Genomic DNA, 24,230 nt, shown 5'->3' with positions numbered 1-24,230 from the left:
GTCTGGCTCAGCCTCACTGTTACTCTGACCTCAGCCGCCCAACGCACTGTGTCCTTGTCTTGTCTGAGGCTTGGGACCAACAAGGGCGGCTCCACAGCAGGCCAGGCTCCGCTCCGGACTCGCGTGGAGCTCCCCAAGGCCTCCGGCTCCAGCGCCAGTTCTGGCATAATGGCGACGCTGAGCCTGGAGCCCGCGGGGCGCAGCTGCTGGGACGAGCCGCTGTGCATCTCCGTGCGCGGCCTGGCCCCCGAGCAGCCCGTCACGCTGCGCGCCGCCCTGCGCGACGAGAGAGGCGCGCTCTTCCGCGCCCACGCGCGCTACCGCGCCGACCCCCACGGCGAGCTGGACCTGGGGCGCGCGCCCGCGCTGGGCGGCAGCTTCGCGGGGCTCGAGCCCATGGGGCTGCTCTGGGCCATGGAGCCCGATCGGCCGCTCTGGCGCTTGATCAAGCGCGACGTGCAGACGCCCTTCGTGGTGGAGCTGGAGGTGCTGGACGGCCACGAGCCCGACGGCGGGCGGCTGCTGGCGCGGGCGGTGCACGAGCGTCACTTCATGGCTCCCGGGGTGCGGCGCGTGCCCGTGCGCGAGGGCCGTGTGCGCGCCACGCTCTTCCTGCCTCCAGGTGAGCAGCCCTCCCTTGGGGAGCCAGGTGCAGCTCCTGGCCCTTTCTTCCCTGTCTACCATTTGTCTCTGGACTTTCTCCTTTTCTTACTTCTGTATATTTTACTTTCACTCTAACTCTGTGGGTGGCCATGTGGCTGTCCCTCAAAGTCCTCCTCTCCTAGGTCTTGCTCCTTGATCCTCTTCCCAGATTTGTCCTCCTATTTATTCTCTCTGTCAACCTTGCCTATCCTTTCTCCTGCCTCACTATAGACCTCTCAGCTCTTTATTAGAGCATCAGGTGTTCACAGAGTTACTATAATATAAGAGCATGCAATACATCTTTGCACTATTAAGACAAATGGTCACTACATACAAATGTAACATCTTAAAATAATATCCGACAACAAATTCTAGTGCGGCACGTTTTGATGGCCCCAATATTGCTGCAGATGATGGAAGGAATGTAATCAGCTCTGGCAAACAGCCTTAAAATAGAAGGCTACATATTAATGCAGTAACACGGATAAATCCATCAGCACTAAAGGGTCTTTGATAAGAGATTACCATGTTGACTTTCCTTGACTTCCTCATGGGCATTTGTGTTTCCTTCCTATTCTAATAACCTGATGTGGTAGTTTGAATGTAATTGGCTGCCGAAATCTCGGTGGAGACCTCCAATTGCCGCACACCGCGCCCCCATGTTTGCGTTTAATGCGCTTTTACCCAGTTACCGAGCTTCGGGTAAGGGGCTGGAGGTTAAAATAGACACACATAGACAGAGAGACAGCGACACGGGTTATCCTTGAATTCCCCTAGAATGTCCCCTTTATTGTTTTCAGGGTCAAATTATATAGAGAAAGCCATGCCCCAGGCAAACCCACCAGAAACCACTCTCCTGCCATCAGGAACTCCTTAAGGTCTCGTGCTCAGAGCAGCTGTAGGCACTCAGATCAGGGGATTACAAGAAATTCAGGATCTGGGGGTCTCACTGCTCCCAACATCTGCCCCCTAAATTTTTTATAAAACTGAAGACCCTCCTGACCACACAGCCTTTTGGTCACTTTGATTGAACCTGTACTCAGGAGAGTGACAGCATCTCCTCAGGAGAATACTGGCTTTTAGGGAACACAAGAGAGCAACTTAAGCCTGCAAGACAGGTAGATTCAAGTATCCCAGAGACTGTTGGTTCCTCGTATTATTTCCCACACACCCTCTTCCCCTCAAGTGAACAGAGGTGTGTGACCATAACAGACTCGGGACTTTAGGGAGTGGCTTTGCCATGGCCCCAGGGAGCAGTCAGAAACCACTGCTCCTTCAGCAGTCCCCTAAATAACACACCCCACCTGCCATACCCCCGTGGCCCATTCATTCTTGTCAGCTGAGTGCATGGAGGTCTTATATTTGAGAATACAAATTGGGGGATCAAATAAATAAGAATATATAACTCCTGCTATGATTTAAAGAGTTTCTACTCTATACCCATGAAGTTCACCATCGTAGCTGCCTAAAGATGAGCTGAACAAGGGCAGCAGCATAGCCATGCTGATGAGGTCAGAGAAAAGCACAAGGCCTCAGCCCCACACACAAAACTAAAGGCCACTAAGGAGTTCTGTGAGAGCAATAGTGTTCCCCAGGAAAGAGTCATCCGATATCAAATGGTTCACCCTGAAAATATACATACAAGTGACAGTATACGGACTATATTTATGTGTATATTCATATACATATATGTATGTAATAAGAATTAATGAAAAAGAGGCTGAATTTGAAAGAGCAAGGATGGATATATGGGAGGGCTTGTAGGGAGGAAAGTAGGGGCGTGAGTATACAGTTTGTAATCCCCTGATCTGAGCTTAGACTGGAGAACCCACCGACTGGGAGGATGAAGCTGTGGCCTCTGAAGACGCCTCAGTGAAGACAGGATTTCTCCGTGAAACATTCCTGGCTTGACCATGAATTCATTTTGTAGACCAGGACAGCCTTGAAATCACAGCAGTCCACCTACCTCGAACTTCCAAGTTATGTTAATAAAGGTGTGCACCTCTTTGGCTTCCCTAGCAGCCCAGCTGATCCTGCGTCTGCTAAGTGAACGTATGCTGCATTCTCATGGGTTGTCTGATCTTACACAGGATTCAGAAATGAATGCCGATGGCAACAGGTGTTAAGATTGCCAGCAGTAGGGTCCCCAGTCACCACTGGACCCAGCCTCCCATTTGAGCTATGGTATTCAACCATCCCTTTGGCTAAACAGTACAATCTGGTGTGCTAACTGTAACATTTCAAGGGTTATTCAAATAACCATTGAGTTGTTTCACCACATAAGATGCATTAGCGATATTAACAGATGTCATACAAATGGAATAATGAACAAGACATTTGTTGTACTAGCCATAAGTCCACCTGCTCCTACAATAGGGCAGTCTCTTGATTTAAATTCGCTCTGCTGCAGACTCTTCAGCCTGCAGAGCCTAGAACTGCCACTGCCTTTTCCTTGCCCCGCTGCTGCGTTCTCGGGCAGCCCAGTGGGGTCTGTGCTCCAGCTTGTCTCAGCCCCAGCACTTGTTGCGTTTGCTGATACTTCTGGCACTGCTGTGGCATCCGCCAGGCTAGGCACCGACTGGGCTGAGGCAATGTGCCTTCCACCACCGCCACTAGCAAAGCTCTGCTCCAGCTGCCTTCTAGCCCCAGCTGCATTCGTTCTGGGTCCAAACTGGTGCATGGAGTGGAGCAGAACTCAGGGAAGCAGGCTTGCTGCTCTGAAACCACTGAAGGGGCCCCACTTAGGGAATTTGGGCGTTGTCAATCTGTCTGGCTACTTCCTGCTAAGAGGGACGCTGCATTCTTGGGGGTATTTACTGCAACATTTCAGAAGGTCTCGGGGATTCAAACCACATGAATCTCGAATAAATCCTCAGGTTATCATCTGTGAAGACAAAAACAGAACCTCGTTCCCAGAACATCAAATTCTTAAGCCCATATTTTAAAGTCAAGATACCTTTCTTAGCAGTTCCTAGAATCAAATGTCTTTCTCCAGTCCAGAACACAAAAGACAACACAATCAACATATCATACGTCTGTACTCATTTATCTTTCTTTTAAAAGCTATATACATTCTATCTTTCCCCAATATATACGTCCCCTCCGGCCGGGGACAACCCTGTTCCTTTACCCCTCTTTCTCGGTTGGAGTTCCATTTGCTGCCAAACTGAGCTAAGGACTTCAGGATTAACACATATACCCCAATCCACCCTCACCTTCTGAGGGCAACCTCTCAGCGTTCCCTAGTTCCTGATATCTCGGCTGGGACCTCCAATTGCTGAAATCTCGGTGGAGACCTCCAATTGCCGCGCACTGCGCCCCCGTGTCTGCATTCGATGCGCTTTTACCCAGTTACCGAGCTTCGGGCAAGGGGCTGGAGGTTAAAATACACAGACACACAGAGAGAGAGAGCGAGTCATCCTTGAATTCCCCTAGAATGCTCCCTTTATTGTTTTCAGGGGCAAATTATATAGAGATAGTCACGTCTCAGCAAAACCCACCAGAAACCACTCTCCTGCCATCAGGAACTCCTGAAGGTCTCATGCTCAGAGCAGCCGTAGGCACTCAGATCAGGGGATTACAAGAAATTCAGGATCTGGGGTCTCACTGCTCCCAACAATTGGCCCCTATATTCACTTAGGGAGTGGCACTATTAGGAGGTGTGGTTTTCTTGGAGTGGGTCTGGTCTTATTGGAAGAAGTGTGTCACTGTGGGGTCGGGTTTTGAAGTTTCCAGTGCTCAGATTACTGCCTAGTATCTCAGTCCACTTCCTGTTGCCTGCAAGATGTAGTAGCATATCTCAGTTGGGCAGTGGTGGCACATGCGCTTAATCCCCGCACTCGGGAGGCAGAGGCAGGCAGATCTCTGTAAATTCGTGGCCAGCTTTGTCTACAGAGTGAGTTCTAGGACAGCCAAAGATACACCAAAAAAACCCTGTTTAAGAAAAAAAATAATGTGATAGCACAGCTCAGCTCAGCTTGCTGCCTGCATGCCACCATGCTCCCCATCATAATGATAATGGATTGAGCCTCTGAAACTATAAACAAGCCACCCAATTAAATGTTTTCTTTTTAGGAGTTCCCATGACCACAGTGTCTCTTCATACCAGGAGAAACCATAACTAAGACAGATGCCTACCTGAAAATTACAAGCCTTGGGCTGGAGAGATGGCTCAGTGGCTAAAAGCATGGGTTGCTCTTGGAGGGGCTATGGGTTAATTTCCAGCAACCACGTAGCAGCTCACACCTATCTGTAACTCCAGTTATAGCTTTCTGACTATCTCTTCTGGCATCCTTGGGTACCAGGCACACAAGTACTATACATAAGCATGCAAGCAAAACATTATTTCACATAAAATAAGAAACCTTTTTTTTTCTTTTTTTTCTTTTTTTTTTTTTTTTTTTTTTTGGTTTTTCGAGACAGGGTTTCTCTGCAGCTTTTTTAGAGCCTGTCCTGGAACTAGCTCTTGTAGACCAGGCTGGCCTCGAACTCACAGAGATCCGCCTGCCTCTGCCTCCCGAGTGCTGGGATTAAAGGCATGCGCCACCACCGCCCGGCTAATAAGAAACCTTTTAAAATAATTTTCTAAAAGAAAATCACAAGCCTTGGGACAGAATCTACAGACATTGCATAAGATATAGAATTCCTTTAAAGATTTTTTTTTGCTGATATAACAATAGTGGGCATTCATATCATAATAGCTGAAAGATTAAATGATCATATTTTTATTATAAGAATCAAAAAGACATTTGGGGTGATTTAAGTAAGAGAACGTATTTGAAGGTCATAGATTTAAGAAAGCAATCGATAAGGATACTGGAAAATAGTAAGCTACCTCTCCCTCTCCTGTCACTCAGAAGCTATGGGCCCCTTTGTTGTCATATCCAATGAGGTCTTCTCTCAGAGTAGGAGAGGAGGTTTGGATTCCTATAACTTCCCTTCCTTGCTCCCATGTACATGAAAAAAACAAATTTTTAAATTCATTTGAGGACTACTGGCTTTGTTTTTTGCTTTTCCTAAGGAAATGGACCTTTTCCTGGGATCATAGACCTTTTCGGAGTTGGAGGTGGCCTTCTGGAGTATCGGGCTAGTCTGCTGGCTGGGAAGGGCTTTGCTGTCATGGCTCTGGCTTATTATAACTACGATGACCTCCCCAAGGGCATGCGCACTATCCACCTGGAGTACTTTGAGGAAGCTGTGAACTACCTGCTTAGTCACCCTCAGGTTGGTTGTTATTTTTGTCTTTTGGTTTAGAAACTATTTTCCTAAAATATCCACCCACCTAGATAAGATTTTCAACCCAGTTCCTGAGGCGTTGTGAGACAATCAAATCTTAATTTTCAAAGTAGAAGTCAAAGTAAATGTGTAAACTGGGTGATATTTCAGGGCATTGATCTGGTCAGGCAGTCTGATGATGAAATACCTCAGAGAGAAGTGAGGTCTTGTATTATGCTAGAAAGGGAGCCTCCTGGGACACGGGCACAGTCAGCATATAGTGGAAGATACCAGGCTGACCAGGTGACTCAGCCATTAAGACCAATTGCTGATCTTCCAGAGGACCAAAGTTGGGTTGCCAGCACCCAGGTCATGTGGCTCATAATTGCCTGTTGGTCCAGCTCCAGGATGTAGGAGTCAATCTTCTGGCTTCTGAGTGTGTGCTGTGCACACACATAGACGGAAACACACACACACAATCTAAAACAAATCTGGCTTGACTCAGGCATACCACAGAAGAGCTGGGTCCCTTAGCAGCATTATTGCTATGCTTGAGTGTGTCTCCATCCCTTGGTTTTGTTCTGAGCGCTAAATGACTAATAAGTCCCTGCAACAGGACCTACCATTAACGGATAAATGCCATTCACTTGGGAAACAATAGAGGAGTTAAAAGGGGGCTACAAGGGAGGAAGACCAGGGCCAAGGCAGGGTTGGCTGTGGAAGAAAGAAAATTATTCAGTGTGAACAAGGATATAAGAGGCCACTCTGGAAGAATAGCAGAAGCAAGAGTTGGCGGGAAGAGCCTCACTGTGCATGGTACGAAAGCCTGCCTGCCTGTTAGAGGCAGTAGAGCTGCTGTCTGGGAGCTTATGGTATTGTAAACATTACAATGAAAGTCTCCTCATTGGTCCCACATAGACCCATTGCCTGGCCCTACAATCATGAAATTGTGTAACTTCAGTAACCCTGTCCCCACTCTCCAAAGCCTGTCAGTGGTTTTGAATAAACTGCTTTCTTCCCCCCAAACCCTCTTTTAAAAAACAGTTCTTAGTTTGTATAAGAAATGTTTTGTTTGAAGCCTCTCCCCTTCCCCAGTACCTATACATGCATCTTGAACTCTTACTCATAACCAGAATCTTACCTCAGTTTACTGTGATGCTAGCTGGATGATCATAAACCCATATGAATATAGTGCCCACCACTGTAAATACATCACAGATGAAAAGAAAACGTTTTCCTGACTTGCCCACATGCTTCCTTTGACAAACTCATGCTTAGGAATGTACCTGTTATTTTTCATTTCAAGCTTCATGTAGACCACGGTGTTGCGAACTATGCCTTTACACTGTGTGAAGATGTGTTAATGTGACTGGTTTAATGAAAAGTGGAATGGCCAATAGCTAGACAGGAAGAGGGTAGGCGGGACTTCTGGGACAGAGAAATCTGGGGGAAGAGGAAAGGCAGAGTCGCCAGTCAGACACAGAGGAAGCAGGATGGGCAGCACAGAAGACAGGTATCCAAGCCATGTAAAAGAATGTAGATTCAAAGATATGGCTTAATGTAAGTTATAAGAACTAGTTAGGAACAAGTCTAAGCTAAGGCTAAGCGTTTATAATGAATGAGAAATCTCTGTGTGGTTATTTGGGAGCTGGCAGGTGGGACTTAGCATTGAGCCTCATCTTACCGCTAAGGATTTCAAGAGACCTAATCACCCTTCAAAACCCAGATGGTGCAGAGTGAGAGTCAGGCTCAGGGACACCTTCCATCCACAGTTTGGCCCCACTAACTGCCCTACCCTCTAGATGCACTCGTTCCCTTTCTTTTCTCTGTCTCTTTCTTAGGTCAAGGGACCGGGAATTGGCCTGCTGGGGATTTCCAAAGGAGCTGACCTCTGCCTCTCCATGGCCTCTTTCCTGAAGGGCATCACAGCCGCTGTCATAATCAATGGCTCTATGGCCAATGTTGCCGGAACATTGCACTACAAGGATGAGACCCTGCCCCCTTTGAGAATTAACATGAATCGAATCAGAGTGACCAAAGATGGCCTTAAAGATATTTTGGAAGCCCTGAATTCTCCTCTAGAAGGCCCTGACCAGAAGAGCATCATCCCTGTGGAAAGGTCTGACACCACCTTCCTGTTCCTTGTGGGTCAGGATGACCGCAACTGGAAGAGCGAGTTCTTTGCCAATGAGATCTCCAAACGCTTACAGGCCCATGGCAAGGAGAAGCCTCAGATCATCAGCTACCCAGAAGTGGGGCACTATATTGAACCCCCTTACTTCCCTTGGTGCAAGGCTTCCTTACATGCCAATTTTAACATGCCTGTCCTCTTTGGTGGGGAGCCCAGGGCTCATGCCATGGCCCAGGTGGATGCATGGCAGCAACTCCAGACTTTCTTCCACAAACATTTGGGTTCTGAAGCGAGGACAATCCGAGCAAAACTGTGATTTTCTGTGAGTAGTTAGTTTTCTGATTTTGATCCCTCCTGAGAATGGCTGCCCCTGTTAGGATGTGCATATATTTTTTTGTCTCCTTTTAATAAAGCCTTGAGTTTCCCCACCCACAAAGGTTTTATGGACTGTGTCCTCATTGGTTTGAGGACACGGTGGTTCCTACTTTATGATCGCAATGAAGATTGAGCCCAGGGTCTTTGCATGGTAGGCTAGCACTCAGCTGCTGAGCTATCCCACTCTCCCTTAGAGGGCAGTGGTTTAAAAGAAACTTGAGAGGTTGAGGAGCATATCTGCTCCCTGGCACAGCATGTGACTGACAATTCCAGTTCTAGGAGGAGAAGTGAGCAACATGGACTGGCTGTGCCTCCTACATAACGTGGTCCAGTCACTATGTGCTAGATGACTGTAAATAAATCTGTAACTACTGCACAAGAAAGTATATGCAGTGGCCCCTCGTGTCTGTGAGATCCACGTGGCAGATTCTACCGCCCATGGGTTGAATTATTTGAAACTTATTCCGGCCATTATTCCTTAGACTCTATGTGACGATTTAGGAGCTCTTTGTACAGCACTTGTGTTACACTTAGGGACATAAGTATTCTGGATGTGATCATAATGTTTTAAAGATTTTCAGACTACATACCAATTCCACACCATTTTATATCAAGTACGTAAATCATAGCAGTTTTGGGGTCCAGGTAGCCAACCCCCCGTGAATGCCAGCAAACAACTGTAATATCAAAATCATTATAATGCCATGGCTGAGCTCCCCTTCTTAGAAAGTAAGTCGTAGCACTTTAGTTACAAACTATTTACTGGTTAAATCTAAAACTGATAAAATATTTAAAGCAAATATACATCTAACTTTCTGATATCTTTTCAAATGAATAAGGATCCTTCTAGCAAAGAGACTATATTTGGGTTTCTGTTAATATGATAGGCACACAGCCTTAGTGCTTCAAAAGTTGATAAAATAGATTGGGACTGTAATTTTTCACAATGATAATCATAAAAATATGTAAAAATGAGACCACGGGTTATAAATAGTTCAATAAACTTACATTTCTTAAGCCCTTAACTGTATTTAAAATAAAGTACCTTAATTTGTTATTGTTGTGTTCTGACTCTTTACTTTTATTTATTTTATTTTGGTTTTTTGAGACAGGGTTTCTCTGTGTGACTGTCCCAGAACTCACTCTATAGACTAGGCTTGGCTCGAACTCCATAGAGATCTGCCTGCCTCTACCTCCTGAGTGATGGAATTAAAGGCATGGGCCACCACCAATTAATTTTATTTGTTAAAAGACAATCAAATCCTGATATTTTCCTTTTGACTCTCAAAAACAGTTTGAACAGGAATATCCTCCATGGTTCCTGTGTTAAAGACTTGGTTGCCAGTGAATTGGCTTTGGGGAATGATCTTATCTCTAGGACTCTGACCTAATCAATGACTTGATCCTTTGTTGGATTACTGATGACATTATTGGGAAGAGAAGCCTCGCTGGAGAAGTGTGTCATGGAGGCACTCCATTAAAAGATGCAGCTTGTCCTGCCCACTTCCACCTCTTTCTGCTTCCTAACTGGGAAATGTTTTGCTCCTGCATACCCTCCCACCATGGTGCACTCGCTCACAGGCCAGGAACCCATGACATCAGTGACGACGCTAACCCTCTGAAATCAAGCCAAAATTAATGTGCCCTCCTTTTAATTTGTTTCTCTAAGAAATTTGTCACTGAAATGCAAAGTGGCCCTTCTGTTCGTCACCAATGGTGTGCTAGTCACTGAATATTGGCCAGTCTGAAGGTTAATATGCTCTTCGTTTTAAAGGTAAGGAAGTGCATCTTATGGAAGTTTCTAACAGTCAGCGTGGAGGTACAGCTCAGCAGCCTCCAGTCTCTCCCCTCTGTGTGAAGCTACAGTCCTTAATCTGTCTTTCCTCATTTTCTTTATTCACAAAAGCCAGGTGTTCATCAATGTCTGCCATGTCTCACGCAACCCAACAGAATGCACATGTGTGTGAAGTTCATCCGTGTGCTGTGAATTTTCCAGTGCCTATCCAGAAGCTCTCCAGGACAGTAGCCAAAGCCCTGGGGGAAAGAGGGATGCTCTTCTTTCACTCCTGTTATAGTATTTCTGGATTTGTGGCAGGCTGCAGGAGGAGGGAGATGTTAAAAAGCACTGTGTGTATAACTTACCTAAAAGAGTGGGTCAGGAAACATACTTAAGACCTGGCTCTTGCCAGGCATAGTGGTTCATAACTGTAATCCCAGCATTACAGGAGGTGAAGACAAGAGGATCACTGGGGAAAGATACATGGGTGACAACCAGCCCTTAACTTCACACAACAATGTGTGCGTGCATGTGTATGTGTTCCCACTTTGCTCTGTTTTCCCTTTAAATTAGAAGTTCCAGCCGGGCGGTGGTGGCGCACGCCTTTAATCCCAGCACTCGGGAGACAGAGGCAGGCGGATCTCTGTGAGTGTGGTCTACAAGAGCTAGTTCCAGGACAGGCTCTAAAAAAGCTGCAGAGAAACCCTGTCTCGAAAAACCAAAAAAAAAAAAAAAAGAAGTTCCAAGATAGGCAGGAAAAAAAAAGAGAAAATGGGCGAAACTTTAAGCCTTGGAGCAGCTATAATGAACACAATAGAAGTAAAGCTTTCAGTTTTCAGAAGTTGGAGCAAAATTGTTTCGCTCTATCCTGAATGCGCAGTAGCCTGGAATCAGGTCCAACACTGACACATCCAAGCGTTCACACAGGGTGCTTCAGTTGCCTCCAGGCCGAGAATGCAGCCTTGTAGACTGAAAAGAAAAGACAGGGACAGCTGCATCCTTGCAACCCGTCACTCAGGGCATCCAAGAGGCAGATGCAGGAACTCAATCTTTAAACCACATCTTATTCAGAGAGCTGGCAACCTGAGAGGATGGTGGACGGGCATCCTAAGCTGTCTTCCCTTCATCTGCAGCCATCAGATGATACAGGGATGGGAAGCCAAGGCAGTTTATCTCAAAGGCTCATTTTGTCCTCTGGCCAGGGCACTGCCTTGTCTCTCAGACTCTGTTTCCCTTACTACCTTTGCTCTGTGCAGCAGGGCAGGTTTCACACACACCAAGTCACTGAGCATAAACTGAGACTGCTTTTTCATTTCCCGGCCACCCAGACCCAAATAATCTCACAAAAACTATGTTAACTGCAACACTGTTTGGCTAATGGCTCAAGCGTATTCCTAGCTAGCTCTTATATCTTAAATTAACCCATTTCAATTAATCTGTGTATCACCACGAGGCTGTGGCTTACCAATAAGGTTCTGGCGTCTTTCTCTTTCAGCAGCTACATGGTATCTGCCTGACTCTGCCTTCTTTCTCCCTGCATTCAGTTTTGTCTTCCTGCCTACCTATATTCTGCCCTGCCATAAGCCAAAGCAGCTCTTTATTAACCAGTGGTAATAAATCATATGCACAGCATACAGAGGGGAATCCCACATCAACCAAGTTCTGCATTTCCCAGGTCCATGTGTGGGTGATGAGATTTAAGGTTAACTCAGAGGCAACAAGCCAACAGAAGTGTGTCCATGATGGACTGTACTGTGGGTGTGCAGCTCCCCCAACAGAATGAAGGGCAAATGTCTCTGTAATAAAGAATGTAATACAGAATATGAAGTGTCTAGCAAAATCCCATGCAAATCAACACCTGGAAATTGAGTCTTTGTTGACAGGTGTAGAAGACTACTGGGAAAACTAGCACACAACTCTGAAAAACACAGCAGCAATCAGAGCCACAGACTCAAGATTAATCACATATCCAGTGACCAAAGACAATTTAGAAAAACATTCTCGCTAGTGGTCAAGATCAAAAACACTGATGATAGCTTATGCTGGAGAGGATGTGGGGTACAGGGAACACTCCTGCATTGCTGGTGGGAGTGCAGGCTGGTACAGCCCCTTTGGATATCAGTGTGGCAATTTCTCAGAAAATTAAGAGTCAACCTTCCTCAAGACCCAGTAATACCACTTTTGGGTATATATCCAAAGGATGATCAATCGTACCACAAGGACATGTGCTCAGCTATGCTCAGAGCAGCACTGTTTTACATAGCCAGAATCTGGAAACAACCTAAATGCCCCTCAACTGAAGAACGGATAAAGAAAAAGTGGTACATTTACACAATGGAGTACTACACAGCAGAAAAAAATAATGACATCTTGAAATTTTGTAGGAAATGGCTAGAGCTAGAAAACATCATACTGAGTGAGGTAACCTAGACCCAGGAAGACAATTATCACATGTACTCACTCATAAGTGGTTTTTAAACATAAAATCAGCCTATAATCCATACTTCCAGAGAACTTGGACAACAATGAGGACCCTAAGAGAGACATACATGGATCTAATCTACATGGGAAGTAGGAAAAGATCTCCTGAGTAAATTGGGAGCATGGGAACCATGGGAGAGGGTTGAAGGGGAGGGAAGAGGAAAGGAGGGGACAAGAGAAAAATGCATAGCTCAATAAAATCAATAAAAAATATTCTCACTAGCACGCTCACACTTGGTATCTGAGAATACTGTATGCCAATTTAGAAGAAATAAGATAATCTCAGGATTTTTTTCCTAAAGATTACAATTCAGAAAATATATCTAAAAAAATCAAGGCACGGATGATTACAAAGCACACCCTGTTTTCCTTACAGATCTGTGGTAGCTAGGTGGACAAACTCTGAGACACTGTAAGGTTCACGTCACTTGAATTTAGGATAACGGAAATAATGAAAAATGTCCCACCAAAGCTTCCGAGTCATTTGCACTCAGGAGGCATGCAGTGTGTTTCAGCAAACCTGTCTCTGATGTACCACAACTGAAGCCAAACATGGTAGACACCAGGAGACCAAAGAAAGAAAGAGACGGTTCCAGAAGTAAACCGGATAAAATTTCCTAGAGACTTACAGACAGAAACATGTCTTGAGAAGCAACATGACAGGAAGATGTTTTGCATCCAATCATAGAATAAAGGTTTTATGACCTACGTTTGGCAAAAATAGGCCATGAGAACTGGACTGTAGCTAGTCCTCTCTGTGTTATTATTTTCAGTTAAAAAACAACCAGAGCAGCAGCAGATGGCACAGCGTGCTTAGCTGACTGTCTCAATGACTCTGCTCGTCCTAAGTTCTTGGGGTATGTGATAGAGTAAACATATACAAGATAGCAGTTATAACCAAGGTACCAACAATAACGTCAAGCGGACACAGTGTCACAAATGATGCCTCTGATATGTACAGAAAATTTTAGATTAAAAGGCTTCACAATGAGATGAAAAGAAAAATTCAGAGATTCCTAGTTGAAGCTGGGCAGTGGTGGTGGCACATGCCCTTAATCTCAGGACTTGGGAGGCAGAGAGAGAAAGAGAGAGAGAGAGAGAGAGAGAGAGAGAGAGAGAGAGAGAGAGAGAGAGAGAGAGACAGAGACAGACAGAGAGAGACAGAGAGAGACAGAGACAGAGAGACAGAGAGAGATCTTTGAAAGGTGGTGACTTCTAGAAGATCTTTGGGCCACTGGGAGTGTGCCCATGAGTGGAGCTGTGGAATCCTAATGTCTTTCTTTCTAACTTGTGATGTATACATAGGTGGACCTCATTTTGCCATCTGGTATACTCAGATCTTGGACTGGATTACAGAAATGTTCAACATTTTCTCCTCATAAATTAATATCCTGGATATCTCATTCCAGTAATGTGAACCTGACTAAAACAGGTTTGGAAAGAAAACAAAAAATGTCTGTAGCAGAAGAACTTGCTTTGCAGACCAGGCTGACCTCTAACTCACAGAGATCCTCCTGCCTCTGCCTCCTGAGTGCTGGGACTAAAGGCATGTGCCATCACCAACCAGCCTGGATCTTGTCTCTATAAGGATATGACCGCACAATTGTGTATATAAGTTCTCTTTACACAATTGACCTGTTCTCGTATGTAATTTGCTATGTTTCAAAGTGTCTCTCAAAGCTTGTGTGGTAGAAACTTAACCACTGGTAGGTAGAAACTTAGAGAGGACTCTTTGCTGGTAAATGGAGTGGGTTATAGCAGGTGTGGGTTATCTTTAGTTTTCTCTTTGAAGGCTGAGTTTAGCCATTTTTTTTTCTTGCATGCTTTGTCTGTGGGTTTGTTTAAAACAGGACCTCTCTATGTATCCCAGGCTGGCTTTGAATTATAATGATCCTCCTGTCTCTGGGTCATTACACTCAAATTTGAGTGTTATTTGCTTTCTGCTAGCAAATGACATGTGACCAAATACTGGCCTCCCACTTCAACTTGGACTTTCCAGAACTCAAAACTATCAGAAAATTTTTTTTTCTTGCCAGGCGTTAGCGGCACACACCTTTAATCCCAGCACTTGGGAAGCAGAGGCAGATGGATCTCTGTGAGTTCAAGGCCAGCCTGGTCTACAAGAGCTAGTTCCAGGTCAGGTTCTAAAGCTACAGAGAAACCCTGTCTTGAAATACAAAACAAAAACACAAAAACAAAAAAAAATTGTTATAAATTATCCAACATTACATATTTCCCTAGAGTAGCAAAAGTAGCCTAAAATGAAAGTAAAAGTTGTTTGTTTACTTTTGCAAAAACCTGCTACCTAATCTAGCAAGGACAGGACTTTGCCTGGAGCTTATTCACCTAGTGTCACTACCAATCACGTGAGCAGAATCTTGTGGCCTGACTTGACCTCACTGCTACTCTGACCTCCCCTGTCAGCCTGCAGACACCAGCCCGGTTTCTGTCTTTCTTTTCCCTGAGAAGCACGACCCACGACTCGGGACCTCCCAGAGACCGACCAGGACGGCTCCACAGCAGGCCAGGCTCCGCTCCGGACTCGCGTGGAGCTCCCCAAGGCCTCCGGCTCCAGCGCCAGTCCTGTCATAATGGCGACGCTGAGCCTGGAGCCCGCGGGCCGCAGCTGCTGGGACGAGCCGCTGAGCATCTCCGTGCGCGACCTGGCCCCCGAGCAGCCCGTCACGCTGCGCGCCGCCCTGCGCGACGAGAAAGGCGCGCTCTTCCGCTCCCACGCGCGCTACCGCGCCGACCCCCACGGCGAGCTGGACCTGGCGCGCGCGCCCGCGCTAGGCGGCAGCTTCGCGGGGCTCGAGCCCATGGGGCTGCTCTGGGCCATGGAGCCCGATCGGCCTTTCTGGCGCCTGATCAAGCGCGACGTGCAGACGCCCTTCGTGGTGGAGCTGGAGGTGCTGGACGGCCACGAGCCCGACGGCGGGCGGCTGCTGGCGCGGGCGGTGCACGAGCGTCACTTCATGGCGCCCGGGGTGCGGCGCGTGCCCGTGCGCGAGGGCCGTGTGCGCGCCACGCTCTTCCTGCCTCCAGGTGAGCAGCCCTCAGGTCTGTGCTCTCAGCCTAGACTGATCTCTGATCCTGCATAAACCTGGCGGGACAGTCACATAATTGTAGTACTTCCGCACTCCAAAGCCTGCCAGTCGTTTTAAATGGAAAATTTTCTAGCAAGTCTCATCCCTTAAGGCACCGTGAATCCCTCAGCGTTATGCTGAAGAGGGCATTCAACTTTACAGTAATGAAATCCACTAAATGCCCCAATGTGGGTGCATTTTAAGTACCGATATAATCAATAACTTCTGCCTGTAGTAATAGTGACTTGGCCTCCTTTCTCATCAAACTTTCAAAGATCCTTACACCCACAAATGAACACAGTGTACCCTAATCATTAAAATGCATGTGAATGTCCCTGGCAGTCCTCCCCCAACTGTAAACAAGCTGATGATGCTTCTCAGCCTAGGGTGATTTTTTTTATTTTTGCCGGTCCATGAAGACATTTAGCAATATCTGGGGAGATTTTTGTTTGTCAAAAATGAAGGCAGGAAACGCTGTTGCTATCTAGAGGGTAGAGTCCAAATACTGAACAGCCCGAGAACAAAATGATCTTGTTCCAAATGGATACAGTGGGCTAGGGAGACAGCTCAGTTGGCAAAGTGCTTGCTTGGCAACCGTGGTCCTCAGCCCCTCAGGACCCATGTTAAAAGCTGGGCACCAGATTCGATGCCTATAACCGCAGCCCGGAAGAACAGACAGAATTCCTGCCATTCTAGCCTGCAGTGAGCTCCAGGCTTAGAACTAGTCTCCAAAAGTAAGGTGCATTACTATTGAAGCTGAGAGGTGGTGGCACATGCCTTTAATCCCAGCATTTGGAAGGTGGATCTCTGAGTTCGAGGCCAGCCTGGTCTACAGAGTTATTTCCAGGACAGCTAGAGCTGTCACACAGAGGAATCGTGTTTCAAAACAACAACAACGAAAGAACTATTGAGGAAGACACCCAATATTGACCTTTGACCTCAACACACAAACACATTTGTCTAGGGGTGCCCTGGTGAAAAGGGGACGGGTGTATGCTGGGCTAAGGGACACCAGGTGATCCAATATGCAATGGTCAGAAGATTAGGTATTTCTTTTATGTAGTCTGTTCCTGGGTGGTACCTGAGTAGTCTCTGATAAGCCTGTCATAGCTAGACCCTACAACACACACATCAGGGCACTCTCACATTCACACACAAGCACAAATACTCACATGCATGTCACATACATACACAAGTGGATTGCGGTGGTTTGAATAAATAAGAGGTGTGGTCTTATTGGAGTAGGTGTGGCTTTGTTAGAGGAAGTGCATCACTAGGGAGTGGCTTCAAGCTCTCAGAAGCTCAAGCCAGGCCTCGTGACTCAGTGTCTCTTTCTGATGACTGTGAGTCCAGATGTAGAACTGTCAGCTCCTTCTCCAGCACCATGTCTACCTGCAAGCCACATGCTTCCCACCATGACAATAATGGGCTAATTTGAACTGTAAGCCAGTTCTGATTAAATGATTTCCTTTATAAGAGCTGCTGTGGTCATGGTGTCTCTTCACAGCAATGGAAAGCCTAACTAAGACATGGATACTGTGCTGATGCTGGCAAACCCTGGTGTGAGAAAATAGGGTGCAGTCTATGTAAACAGTAGAATGACAGTCACTGGCATACCCCTCCAATCACAGAAAAGGGCTAGAGTCACGGCAGTACACAGAATTTTGAAACTGAATTTGGTGGTTGTTGTACAAAGTAAGAGAACAGGCCTCTTTCTTACAGCTCTTGGGCACTTTCTAACCTGAACTAGTGGCTGCTTGGCACAGTGGGAACTCTGCAATGGAATCCTACTCCATTTCTCTGTCTCCGTTTCTGGAGACTTCCGCATGACTTTAGTAGGAGCTCTGAAAATCACCCTGATTCAGTTATCCATTAAGAGTATTTATCCTAGTCACTGCCCTGTTGCTGTGAAGAGAGACCATGACCGAAGCAATTCTTCTGAAAGAAAGCATTGAATTGGGGGCTTGCTTACATTTCCCAAGGTTTAGTCCATTATCATGATGAGGAGCATGGCAGCGTGTGGGCAGGAGCTGGAGCAGTAGTTGAGAGCTACATCCTGGTCCATAGGCAGAGAGGGCAACACTGGACCTCGTGTGGGCTTTGGAAACCTCAAAGCCCACTCTTGGTGATGCACTTCCCCCAATAAGGCCACGCCTCCTAATCCTTCTCAAATAGTGCTACCCCCTGATGACTAAGCATATGGACCTCTGGGGCCCATCTTTATTCAAACCACCACAGTGTTATAAAGCCTTTCATTAAGGACAAGTAAACAACATGATTTCCAAGTAAATTATTTAAATAGTGTGGTGGCATACATTTGAAATTCCAGCACCCCGGAGGCAGGGGCAGGAGGATCAGGAGCTCAAGATCCTGGGTTACCAAGCAAGTTTGAGGCTAGCATGCACTGCATGAGACTTAAAGAACAAGAAGGAAATGAAGAAGAAAAAAGAGAGAGAATGAGAAAAGAAAAACAAACGGAAAATTTCATTGTCTACTGTGTGGCCTGCGCTGGTTTGAATGAGCATGGCCTCCATGGGCTTATATATTTGAATACCTTGTCCCCAGTTGATAGAGTTGAAAGGAGTAAGAGGTGTGACCTGTTGAGGGAGGTGTGCCACTGCGGCGGCTTTCCAGGCTGCAAAAGGCAACAGTATTCTCCGTTCTCTTCACATTGTGCTTGTGGATCAAGAAAAGAGCTGTCAGCTGCTGCTCCAGTACTGCCTGCTGCCACGCTCCCATACCAGCCCCTCCCGGGATTATTATATATTCCAACCCTCTGAAACTGTGAGCGCCAAATTATATCCTTTCTTTTATTAGTTGCCTTGGTCATGGTGCTTTTATCACGCAATGAAAAAGAAACTAAGATAGTACCTACCAAAATTTGGGGCAAAATTTATAGCATAATAAAAATTACCCTTATCCAGAGAATACAGTGTGGCAGGTAGTCTGAGAAGGAGATACAGGCTAAGGCACCAGGGAGAACACATCTGAGACTTGGCAGGTGCAGGGTGCCCTCTTTAAAGGTAGAAAAGATGACAAGGAGAGGGGAAGACCCTCTAGTAACCCCGAGTGAACATATGGAGCATTTGCAGATACTCTCTGAGGAAACTGAAAAAAGTGGTTGGAAGACATGTGCTATTTTTAAACTTTATTTTTTATTATTATTTATGACAAATTCTGGGGGGAAAACATTTTGTTCCACTTTTCTTTTTCTCTGTAGATTATTAAAAACAGCCAGCCAGACACAGTGGTGTACACCTTTAATCCCAAGAGGGAGAGGCAGGCAGATCTCTGTGAGTTTGGGCCAGTCTGGTCTATATAGTGAGTTCCAAGCTAGCCAGAGCTACATAATGAGACCCTGTGCAAAAAAAAAAAAAAAAAAAGCCAGATTTGGTGCCACACATCTGTAACTCCGCTGTAGAGGCAGGAGGATCAAGTTCCAGGCCACCATATACAATGTAGTAAGATCATGTCTCCAAATAAATAAAGTAGGAGGGGTCCTGATTCACAGATATTTCCAGCCACCGCATTTCTGACTTCAAAGACTCTTGTTAATTGCCAAAATCTGAATCCCCAAATCTCTTTTGAGCAGCTGAGTCGTTTTGTGATGTGATGTGCTGTGTTGTGCTCCGCAGGCAAGGGGAGGTTCCCGGGGATCATCGATTTGTTTGGAAGTGGCGGTGGCCTCTGTGAATACAGAGCCAGCCTCCTGGCTGGGCATGGTTTTGCGGTACTTGCTCTGGCTTACTTCAGATTTGAAGACCTCCCTGAATATTTGAGTGATGTGCACCTGGAGTACTTTGAAGAAGCCGTGGCCTTTCTGCTGCAGCATCCAAAGGTGGGGTCCAGTGCTGTTCTTAATACAAAGGAGGGGAGGGGAGTGGACTCAAGGCCAGAGCCAAAAGCCTTGTCAGGATGCTAGGTGTTAGAGATACGAAGGGAGAGCCAAGCAGTTCCTCAACAGTGGCTAAGACTGTTCCTGTTTCTACCCATCTTTCCTATCTCTTAAGATTTGACTGTTTAGTTTCTTTCCTAACTACCATAACTCTAAAGCACTGCACTAAGAAACTGCTAGCCTTGAATTTTCCTCCCACAATTGCCCAAGCAAGGCAGCTGACATCTCAGAGGCTTGACTTTCCTCATTGCTAACATTAATATAAGTTGTTAGTGGGGAAAGCTTGACTAAAAAGAGATGTCTTTGAGACCACTGGTGACAGCAGAATAGGAATGGCGTTTTGATGATATTAAGGATTCTCATCAATGCTATGTGATGAATACTATTGTCCTGGCTAGTTTAATGTCAACTTGACACAAGCTAGAGTCATCAGAGAGGAGGGAACCTCAACTAAGAAAATGTCTCCCTAAGACTGGGCTGAAGGTAAACCTGTAGGACACGTTCTTAATTGGTGACTGATGGGGGAGGGCCCAGCCACTTGTGGGTGGTTCCACCCCTGGGCAGGTGGTCCTGGGTTCTAGAAGAAAGCAGGCTGAGGAAGCCGTGAGGAGCAAGTCAGTAAGCAGTACCCTTCCATGGCCTCTGCATCAGCTCCCGCCTCCAGGATCCTTTTGGTCATGGAGTTTTATCACAGGAGTGATAACCCTGCCTGACTAAGACAACTCTAGGCAGAGCTATTAAAACCTAAATGAGCTAGGCAGAGTAGCCTGCACCTTTAACTCCAGCCTTTGGGAAGCAGAGGCAGGAGGACCTCTGTGAGCTGTAGGCCAGCCAGATGATCAGGGATTGTGATGGTTTTATTAAGGGAGATAAGGCCCTAGATGAATAAATAAGAGATCAAGAGTGGTTCCTGGCCTAGGACCTTTGTTCTACATTATCACGCAATGGTCTTCCTTTGGCTGGACTCTTTCCCACGGGGTGAGGAGTCTGAAGAGCCAAGGAAACTTGTCTGCTTGGAACTCATATGCTTTTAACCACACTCTGGGGGTGTGGAGCTCCCACATTCTCTGGCTGGCATCTCTGACCATGTGTCTAAGCCCTTGCCCCTTCCCTTTGTTGACCAGAACATATGCCCCTAACTTTAAACATGTAAGCTGTGTGTCCACACATAATGAAGGCCCTTTAAGGTGCACAAAAGAAGCAGTGATGGAAAGAGAAGGAAAGTGGGCTGGGATCCAGGATCTGGTGTCCATGGCTGGCTCTTCTTGCTACATTAATATAGAACTATGAGTGAGGTTGGGTTTGTTTTTTTTTTAATACAGGGTTTCTTTGTGTAGCCCTGGCTATCCTGGAACTCTCTCTGTAGACCAGGATGGCCTCAAACTTCAGTTATCCACCTGCCTCTGCCTCCCAAGTGCTGGGATTAAAGACGTGCACCATCACCGCCCAGCAAGTTCTAAGAGTTTAAATTTAACTTGATCATCCATCCACACATGTATATACACATACAGCTGAGATCAGGAACAACGAGATCTTTGTAATACAGAGGATGCATTACAAAATTAGATCATCCTAAGTAATACCTGTGTTGGACACAGAGGCATTGATAAGGACAGTGGCCGTGATGTTCCTTAGGAAAGCAGCCATCGAGAGGCATGGGTCACCACCTTTGGAGAAACCAAGAAGGCCAACATTCTGGCCTTTCACCTGATGAGGAGAGAGAACGAGTGGTGGTCTATTCATCAAGATAGAGGAAATATTTAACACTTTGTTCATTAGTTTAGTTCATAAGGGCCTTTATGTGTACTCTTGACCTGGTCTGTATAAACATTAGATGGTGCGTATACTCAGAAATCAATTAATTTGTTTATAATGGGCACGTGTCAATTTTGTAGAGCATTGAATAAGGAAGACAAAGAACTTATGGCCGAGACAGGTACTTGGAGAATATAAACTCACTGCATGCTTTCCACTCGTGAACTCTACACTTGTTCTCTCTCCTCAGGTGAAAGGCCCGAATGTCGGCCTTCTTGGTTTCTCCAAAGGCGGTGACCTGTGCCTCTCAATGGCTGCTTTCCTAAGGAACATCACGGCCACTGTCCTTATCAACGCCTCTGTGGCCAACACAATAGCTCCCCTGTATTACAAAGGTCTGTCTGTTCCTGATCTCGGCTGTGACCTAACAAAACAAAAGACCATGGAGTCAGGCCTTTTGGATTTGGGGGATATTTGGAACAATCCACTGCAGGAACCTCACCACCAAAGTCTTATTCCACTGGAAAGGGCTCAGGGACCTTTCCTGTTCATTGTGGGCTTGGATGATCATAACTGGAAGAGTGAATCCTATGCTCATATAGCCTGTGGACGGCTACAAGCCCACGGAAAAGGCAGACCCCAGGTAATCTACTATCCAGAAACTGGCCACTGCATCGACCCACCTTACTTCCCTCCTTCCAGAGCTTCTGTGCACGCAGTGTTGGGTGAAGCAGTGTTCTACGGAGGTGAGGCAAGGGCTCACTCAAGGGCACAGGTGGATGCCTGGCAGCAAATCCAGACTTTCTTCCAAAAATATCTCAATCGTGAAATACCTGAGAAGCGCAGCAAAATATAACATTGCAACTTTGAACCAAATGCCATGTGTGAAGCTCTAATCATGCAAATTCCTTTGGACTTCCAGAGTACTAAGGAGGCTTTTTTTTTTTGTAGTTTCATATTCACATCCTTGTGTAGACAAGGATGACCTCGAACTTCTGATCCTTCTGCTTCCATCTCTTCAGTGCTGATATCATAACCATACACTTACACTATCATGGTTTTCTGGGTATACACAAAACCTCTCAGCAAGCCAATTCTAACTAGTAAAAAAAAAGTTTCCTCAGAGGTACCAGTGAGAGTCAACTGTAAAACCTTGTATTCTAACTCTGGGAGTTTCTGCTTCAACTCATTCCCGGACAGGCCTGCTGCTGGAGAGACACTAGGGATGTCTAACCCGGGCAGTTAGACGAGATTTCCAACACCTGTGAAATAAGTGCAACGCTCAGAAATCAGTTCTCCTGAGTTCTTCGTCATGTTAAAAGCATCAAGCGATAGAAAGGTTGTCTCTCGGCCGGGCGGTGGTGGCGCACGCCTTTAATCCCAGCACTCGGGAGGCAGAGGCAGGCGGATCTCTGTGAGTTCGAGACCAGCCTGGTCTACAAGAGCTAGTTCCAGGACAGGCTCCAAAGCTACAGAGAAACCCTGTCTCGAAAAACCAAAAAAAAAAAAAAAAAAAAAAAAGAAAGGTCGTCTCTCCAAAGATGCCTCCATAGTAGCAAGTAGAGCTCCATCTCAGGCTCTACCGGTCACTCTGTGATTGCTCTTGAATAAGCTGTTGATCTCTCTAACCCTCCATATCTTTATCTGTATAGTGGGAAAATAGCAAATACTGCATTGAGATGTTATGATTAAATCAGACAATCCCCACCTTTCTATCCACATCAAGGAAACACGCACATGCGCGCACACACACACAAAGACAGAGAGACAGAGAGAAAAGGAGGGTGCTGGGAGTGGGGAGGCTACAGACTCCCAAAGCCCGTCCCCAGTGGCATTCTTACTCCATCACGTCTTCATATCCTGTAAGTTCCACAACATCCCCCAAAACAGCAATTGGACCAAGTATTCAAATATGTGACTCTATGGGGGACCTTTTCCCATTCACATTATCACCGCATGGTACCCCCAAATATGTACAAATTCTTGTTTTTAGACACTTTAATATAAATTTTACAATAATAAAACATAACCAAATCCAACCTATTGTCATCTTTTCCTTGATAAACGCAATATTCTTGAATGCACATCTGGCTGGCTGAAAAAGGCAAACGGACAATTCAAAAAGTAAGTACATGTCTGGCTTAACCACTGGCTATTTAAAAAGGTTCGTGCAGCTGGACTTGGTGGTCCTTTAATCCCAGCCTCTTGGAAGGCTGAGGCAAGATTGCAAGTTCACAGTCGTCCTGGGTTACAGAGCTAGTTGAAGTCCAAACTGGGTACTTAATTGAAACCTAGACTCAAAATGCCAGAAAAAAGGAAAGTGTCTGCAGATGTAGCTCGGTGATAGAGCGCTTGCTTTTGTCTAAGTCGGTTATCCGTTCTAGACAACTGAAAATGCAGACTCCTTTTTTCCTTATGTATTATGTATACAATACTCTGCATGTATGCCTGCAGGCCAGAAGAGGGCACCAGATCTCATTTTGGATGGTTGTGAGCCCCCATGTGGTTGCTGGGAATTGAACTCAGGACCTCTGGAAGAGGAGTCAGCTGAGCCATCTCTCCAGCCCCCAAAATGCAGACTTCTTATATCTTCTAAAGTATCGTTTCTTAAGTTATGCTATTTTTTTAAGTTAGGCTATTTTATATGCTCATTTTATTTTAAAAAATTTAGATTTATTTTGTATGTGTTTGGGGAGAAGCATCACTCCAGCCCCTGGCATCCATATACCCAAAGAGTCTGGAATATTCAGGTTGGGACTCCAATCCCGAGCCTACTCCCCTGGAGTTGCCTCTGTCCAGATTCTGCCCCTGAGAAAGCCCACCATCAGAGGCTCCGCCCCTGAGGACATTAAAAGCCCCACCTGTGGTTACCCC

At 46.0% G+C, this 24,230-nt stretch overlaps 2 protein-coding genes across 2 annotated transcripts; both read left to right on the top strand.

Moving 5' to 3' along the window:
- Positions 1–13: 13 nt before the first annotated feature.
- LOC119818512 (acyl-coenzyme A thioesterase 5-like) lies at positions 14–9,419 on the top strand. The gene is made up of 3 exons (XM_038335963.2): positions 14–622; positions 5,663–5,865; positions 7,698–9,419. Exons 1-3 carry the CDS (start codon positions 169–171, stop codon positions 8,301–8,303), a joined length of 1,263 nt encoding a protein of 420 aa, XP_038191891.1. The 5' UTR covers positions 14–168; the 3' UTR covers positions 8,304–9,419.
- Positions 25–23,395, top strand: LOC119818513 (acyl-coenzyme A thioesterase 6). The gene is made up of 5 exons (XM_038335964.1): positions 25–100; positions 15,144–15,665; positions 19,342–19,544; positions 21,607–22,695; positions 22,883–23,395. The coding sequence occupies exons 2-4, from the start codon at positions 15,212–15,214 to the stop codon at positions 22,210–22,212; spliced, it is 1,263 nt and encodes a 420-aa protein (XP_038191892.1). The 5' UTR covers positions 25–100; positions 15,144–15,211; the 3' UTR covers positions 22,213–22,695; positions 22,883–23,395.
- Positions 23,396–24,230: the final 835 nt, after the last annotated feature.

This window comes from Arvicola amphibius, chromosome 7 (genome assembly GCF_903992535.2).
Source record: "Arvicola amphibius chromosome 7, mArvAmp1.2, whole genome shotgun sequence".
NCBI classification, from domain to species: Eukaryota; Metazoa; Chordata; class Mammalia; order Rodentia; family Cricetidae; genus Arvicola; species Arvicola amphibius.
This window is presented reverse-complemented; position numbering and strand designations above follow the sequence as displayed.

Excerpts from the sequence above, each read along its gene's own strand:
- LOC119818512 (XM_038335963.2), top strand. The coding sequence starts at position 169 with ATGGCGACGCTGAGCCTGGAGCCCGCGGGGCGCAGCTGCTGGGACGAG. Across the intron at positions 623-5,662 it reads CACGCTCTTCCTGCCTCCAG|GAAATGGACCTTTTCCTGGG; the intron begins GTGAGCAGCCCT and ends GCTTTTCCTAAG. Across the intron at positions 5,866-7,697 it reads ACCTGCTTAGTCACCCTCAG|GTCAAGGGACCGGGAATTGG; the intron begins GTTGGTTGTTAT and ends TCTCTTTCTTAG.
- LOC119818513 (XM_038335964.1), top strand. The coding sequence starts at position 15,212 with ATGGCGACGCTGAGCCTGGAGCCCGCGGGCCGCAGCTGCTGGGACGAG. Across the intron at positions 15,666-19,341 it reads CACGCTCTTCCTGCCTCCAG|GCAAGGGGAGGTTCCCGGGG; the intron begins GTGAGCAGCCCT and ends TGTGCTCCGCAG. Across the intron at positions 19,545-21,606 it reads TTCTGCTGCAGCATCCAAAG|GTGAAAGGCCCGAATGTCGG; the intron begins GTGGGGTCCAGT and ends CTCTCTCCTCAG.